Source organism: Pinus tabuliformis, chromosome 3_1, assembly GCF_031772625.1.
Source record: "Pinus tabuliformis cultivar Carrire ecotype Pingquan chromosome 3_1, CPIR1, whole genome shotgun sequence".
Lineage (NCBI taxonomy): Eukaryota > Viridiplantae > Streptophyta > Pinopsida > Pinales > Pinaceae > Pinus > Pinus tabuliformis.
In genome coordinates, this window is record NC_142301.1 from 269,899,235 (window position 1) to 269,905,590 (window position 6,356).

A 6,356-nucleotide genomic window follows, 5' to 3' on the forward strand; every position below is an offset into this window, starting at 1 on the left:
TGCATTTTAATTTTATTTCATTTCGTCTGAGCAATTTGTTGTCTACAGCTGAACTATAGTTGTAGATGAAAAAATTTGCCGTCCAAAATCTGGTTTCCAATATGTAATATAATGACACAAGAATTCACACATTTTAAACTATTGCACATCATAAGAATTCACACACATTTTAAATTGTTGCCTTCAGATTCAATGAGGTCATATGGATATTACTTCTAACGTTATACACATTCATAACATGGAATTTGAATTTCATTTTTATAAAATAGTTGATCAACTGAAATTCAAAGTCCTTCCTGTTAACATATTTTTCTTCTCATACATCTTTTCATTCTATCTATATCTTGATATTTTTCTTCAAAAAAATCCATCCAGCAAACAAAGCTAGAAAGCAGACATCTTGAACTTCATTACCTGGCAGTCAAACCATAGTGCTTAAATTGAGATCTACCATCTTTCTTTACTTGTAGATTTAGTTTACAATGATCAATATTCACACTTGTAGTTTTAACAGAAATTTGTGATAATGATCGTGAGTGGGCGTAATTGTCCCAAACGCTGCGCTTTTGGCCCATCTTGCAGGAATTTTATTCCCGTAATAAACGAACAATGGCGGTAGAGAAATTAGGTAGCCTGGTAGAGAAATTAAGGATCCTGGTGTAGAATTCGAGGAAGCTCCCAGCAAATGCGATGGGAAATAACTGGCCCGTGTGTGCCCCAAATACAGCGATGCACTCCCCAACAAAACTGACTATTGCGTATTCAGCCCTGCCACATCGCCTGTCCTCCCAGTGACAATTTTACAATATTCTCAATGTAACAGTGGAATGTTCTAACTTCTAAGCTTGCATTTCCACGCAAATCTAAACTGCCAATCAAGCAGCATTCAGGAATGGCAGTATTCACCACTGAAGGAGGTATCCAAGTTTGCATTTCCGAGCAAAACCAAACTGTCTCCTTATGCTTAGGCAGGGGACTAGCTACTTTGCAGCGCTTTATTCCTTTTAAAACAGTCCCTTAAAATTTATAAACTTTCTACAGAAACTTATTCTACTTTGAGTCGGCTAAAAATAGGACATCATTGTGCATAAAGAAGCCGAGTAAAGAAACACATTACAAACCCTCTTCAACAAGAAGCTGAAAGAGTAGAAAGAAAGCACTAGATCATGAGCAGATTAATCCCCGAAATAATTGGTGTCAAAGCCAGAGTTAAGCTGCAAGATAGAGGCACAGTGTGAAGCAACAAAACAGAGCCATCATTATCAGTCACACAACTTGAAAAGTTTAAGTCATGATTCATAGGCCATGACAAGTAAAGGTTTCAAAATATTTCTTATATCAAAGCAAATGTGTGCCATTTTAGAAGTTTAAGATCATCAATAAAAATACAAAATATGGCAAAAGAAAGAGAATTGGCCAATATTTTGGCAAAGAAAGTAAAGATGAATATAACAAGGAGACAATATATGTTACGAATGCCACTCTCATGAACATTTCCTTCGAGAGCCTTCCAACACCACACTTTGACTTCCAAGACCATTATTTAGATGATTATAGATGAATGCTTGAATAACTATCACAAGCTAATGCAACAAGCCATTACCATAATAGTAGATCGTTGTAGTGAGGTTGTGTTCCAAATTAATAGTTACTCCTGTTCCAAATTAATGATTACTTTTACTAATTAGTATGTTTATAACCTTTCGAACTCTTATAAGAAAATATAATTATACAAGTCCTCCAACAGGCAACTCCCCAGAGGATCCTTCCGTGATTCACCTGAGCTTATATAGATTATGTTAAGCTACAACAAAATTCCTGATATAAAACTTGCCAAGCCATGATGCCCAAATAGACACATAAACCCTCCAACAGCACAATCTAACCCACATTATCTATGTAACATAACAAATTTGGTGCATAAATCCAAACGTCAAGAATGGGATCATAAATAGCCTTCGATACAATGACGTTGGCACATGTCTGCAACGCAATTGCAGTTGAAATTGTGGTGAACCTGTTAGTCCATTAATAGATTGGAAAAATTCAAGCATAAACAAGAATATTATCTTATATATTAATTTATAATTGGACTGCTTAAATTTTTAGGTTTCTGGATGTAAATACCCCCAATGTGTTTCAAATTTACATCCCATCCGATGTAGGTGGTAGTGCTACAGCCTACGTTTCTCATTGTCTAATAAAAGCCTTCATTTGTACAGCCTAGTGTTACTGTCATGATCGATTCATTAGCAAAACTAAAAGTGGTAGAATAAGATATCTCATCTAATTGATACAATAAACAAGACTAGCAGGCAGATAAATCCTCTATCTCCCTCTAGATCACTCATTACATCATGTAAAATACCTCTGAATTCACATATATAAGACTAAACATGTTGCCAAAGAATTAGTAACAGACATCACACCGCTACAAGTTTCAAGAACCAAACACTGTAAGGGAAATGCAAAGAAAATGTATTTCCTAGAAGTTCAAAAGTGAAGAGTCCCTGACCTGCTGATCGATATGCCACCCTTCTTTTCACATAGCAAATACATCAGAAGGGGCAATCTCTATAACCGAAAAAATTGAACTGCTGCTAGCTAGCAATAATGAAGCCGTGCCAAATATTTTGCACAAAAGAACAGTTCATTTTCTATGGCATCAACCATCTCACACCTTAAATCTATACAGCAAGAATGTTACGGAACACCTAATATACTATCAAAGAAATTTAATATCTCCTCCGGAGCCAAAACATCATTCACCCAAGGCAGAAAGCACGGCTGTTCCTGCTTCTACAAAACTTAAGAATGGAAACCATATCCTGTCCACTTTTGTAGGGGCACAGCTTTAATGTCTCAAGTGAAAGCTCAATTAATCATTTGCAACCTAACAGCTTAATATGTTCCCTTATAGAGGCCTTAGAAAAAAATCAGTAGCTGCAAATCTTGCTGTTCTATACGGCCAATCCGAGAATCCAAAGAACATACAACGTTCGAAACGATCTGCCAAGAGCCCACCCAAGGCCTCCTGCTCATCAACCTCCGAAAAATTGCAAGAACCCTTTCTTCCGAGGCGGTGTCTCTTCAACCAATACCGCCTTCATGCTATCCTGTTCCACCAGCCTCCAAGCAGCCTGTTCGAATGCGAGACCTGCCAATGTAGGTGGCCTATTCAGAACAAGTGGGTATCCTCTATTAGTACTCCTAATCACCTCGGCATCCTCAGGAATCACACCCAATAAGGACAGCCCCAGCATCTCTTGCACATCAAGCACGGACATCATATCCTCCCCCTTTATCATATCACTTCTGACCCTGTTCACAACCATCTTGATATCCCTAATGCCATCGCATTCCAAAAGACCTGTCACCCTATCGGCATCGCGGAGACTGGTTATATCAGGGGTGGTTACAAGAATGGCCTCATTGGCAGGGGTAATTGCAGTTATGAAACCAGCATCAATGCCAGCAGGGCAGTCTATAAGCACAAAATCAGGTGATCCTTCAGGCCTACCTTTCAGGGCATCCACGAGCCATACCAGTGCCTTTCCCCCAAACCCTAAGGGCATCTTATACCTAGGTTTGTTAATGCACAGAAGCTCAAAATTAACCCATCTTTTATCCCTAATTAAGGCCTGGTCAAGGCGGCACTCACCATTTAAGACCTCCATGGCTGTGTAGTTTACTCTGTTCTCGAGGCCCAGCAGGAGGTCCAGGTTTCGAAGCCCGACGTCTGCATCGATGGCTACCACTTTAAATTCCAACCTCGCGAGGGCTAACCCTATGTTTGCTGTTGTCGTGGTTTTGCCAACGCCTCCCTTCCCCGATGTGATTACCACGATTCTGGGAGTTTCGCCGGCTAACTGGGGTCTTCTGTTCCACTGCAGAATGCTCCGAACTGTCCATTGTTGCCTCCTGGCTCTTGGAGTTAGGGCTGGAGTTCTTAGTTTTTGAGGTGAGCAGTAGGATTTGAAGCAGCGACCTCTGCCTTCGTCAAGAGAGCGTGAGAGGCCTTGAACAGGCAATGTGGGTGAAACGGCAAGTGCAGTCATTACTTTTCGATTCAGAAAATAATGTTCCGAAGATAAATGGGAGGTGTTGCCTGATGCATTGGGACTTTTGTGTCTGTTTTCTTGCTCTCTCTAGGTTCCGAGACGAAGTATGTTACGCCATTTATCTGTTTTATAACTATAGCCTAAGCCCACATAAACCTGGGTTTCATATCCACCAATAGATATCAATCCGCGTCACTTTCATGTAAGACGTGGAGAGTTGTTCGTAAGGGTTGTCGTTTCTCTTTCCTCTTGTAAAGGCGTTCTCTACCGAGCTTTCCTCTTGTAAAATGTTCTCTACCGAGCTGTCAGGAAGAAGTTATTTTAACATTCACAGAGCTATAGATAGTTTAGGATTGTTTTTTTTATTAGGTTTTATATGCAGTCATTTTTATTTTTTATTTTTTTTTGTAAAGTTTCACAATGAACATTTCGAATTTCTCGACAAATTCTTCACTAAATAGTTTATCCCAAGAGTTAGCTACTAAAATATTTGTATAATTTTTTCTATTGTCTTTGAAAGCCTCGCATTCTAAAATGAAATGTTTTTATGTTTCCACTTTTACGGAATAGCAAAAAATACACACTCTTTCTTCTCACACTTTTTTTGGTTTTTTCGAGCGCTCTGTTTCAGAGCGGAGTTGATGAGAATTAGTCCTTAATTGAGCAATAAGAACTTTGGCTCTCCAAGAAATATTGGCCCCTATCTATGCTTTTTGTTGATGATTATGCGTGGGATTAAACTCTTCAATATAATATTTTTCTTTCTCCCTAGCTCTTTCTCCCTCTACCAAGTACGTTTGTGGAACTTATCCATAACAAAAGCTTTTAACTCTTCATTGTTTGTGGGACGCATGCTCAAACAAATACCTCATTTACTAAACCATTTGTTATTTTGCCGCATCCAAGTCTTTTTTCTTTTGCACAATATGTCATTAAACACAATCTTATGCCATCTGCCCTCTTCCATTTGCTCAATTTTTTTAAATACCTTATGACCGCAGCATAGCAATTGCTTCAATAGGAGCAGCCCATGTTTCACTTAACAAGATAGCATAAGGAACTACACTTTTAATTATGAATTTGTTTGTAATCAAATGCTTCTGAATTTTCTCAATTTGTTTCCACTGCATGTCGAATGCATTGTTGGCCCACTGTTCACAACCGTAGAGAATCACTGAATCGCTAAAAGTCCAAAAAGAGTGGTTTTCCAGTCTCATAACTCTGCGTCTCTACACCTATTTTGAAAAGCATAGAATGTTTTCCAACTCCCCAAAGTTTTTTTTCTTTTTACATCCATCCCAGCTTAAATTTATGTTGAAGTCAATTATGAGGTATTTGTAACCTGCAACTTCTTCCACCTATTTTGAAAAGTATAAAATGTTTTCTAATCCCCCAAAGTTTTTTTCTTTCTACATCAATCCTAGTATAGATTTATGTTGAAGTCAATTCCGAGGTATTTGTAATCGCAACTCCTTTCAAATGTTGCCTTCAAAGTAGAACTTATGCTGGTTATGTTTCATTTTGTTAGAAAAGATCACTAATTTCGTTTTGCTAATATTGACTTGCATCCGCACTCTTCTAGAAAAATGCTCAAGAGAAAGTAAGTGCTCTTGCAAACCAAAAACATATTTATCAATCAAAATAAAATTTAAAAAATTGCCAAATTAAATTTTTTTTTCTAAAATCTGAAAATAAAAATATTTAATCATATTTGGAAAGTTGCGAATTCTCCCGTTACATTACAATATCTCGCCCTTTATACAAAAGTAACTTTGACTAAATACTTCATGTATAAAAAACAACACACATCAATCCTAAATATTGAATTGAGAAAGCCATCAATACCAAGTTATTTATATTGGAGATATTTTCCCACAAAAATATTTAATCATATTCTTTTATTATAATGAAAAATAAATTCAACACCATCAAATCTCATAATATAACTAAAATCTTCAAATTTCTGAGTTCCGAAACTTTCTACCATTTCCTGGTTTCCCAACAAATTAAAAGTGTCGTTAGACCACGCGTATTTATAAATGAAAAGGAAAATGTATACTATTAAGTTCACTTTTTGATTTGTTGGACAAAAGGATAACTTATGGAGTTGTCTATAATGCGACTTTTTGGAGATTCCGGCGGAAGAAATTGAGATTAAATCATGATTTGTTGCAGTTAAAATGGTTTTTTAACTGCATATTCGGATTCAGCACCCTGAAAAACCCCTGGGACGCTTTGATTGTGCAGAAACTAGCTATCAAACTTGCGATTCCAATAAATTGCTACCGGATTTTC

At 37.4% G+C, this 6,356-nt stretch overlaps 1 protein-coding gene across 1 annotated transcript; it reads right to left on the reverse strand.

Annotated features, from left to right (window-relative positions):
• Positions 1–2,455: 2,455 nt before the first annotated feature.
• On the reverse strand, positions 2,456–4,176 carry LOC149186830 (septum site-determining protein minD homolog, chloroplastic-like). Its single transcript, XM_089411158.1, has one exon. The coding sequence runs from the start codon at positions 4,056–4,058 to the stop codon at positions 3,042–3,044; it is 1,017 nt and encodes a 338-aa protein (XP_089267284.1). The 5' UTR covers positions 4,059–4,176; the 3' UTR covers positions 2,456–3,041.
• Positions 4,177–6,356: the final 2,180 nt, after the last annotated feature.

Excerpts from the sequence above, each read along its gene's own strand:
- LOC149186830 (XM_089411158.1), bottom strand. The coding sequence starts at position 4,058 with ATGACTGCACTTGCCGTTTCACCCACATTGCCTGTTCAAGGCCTCTCA.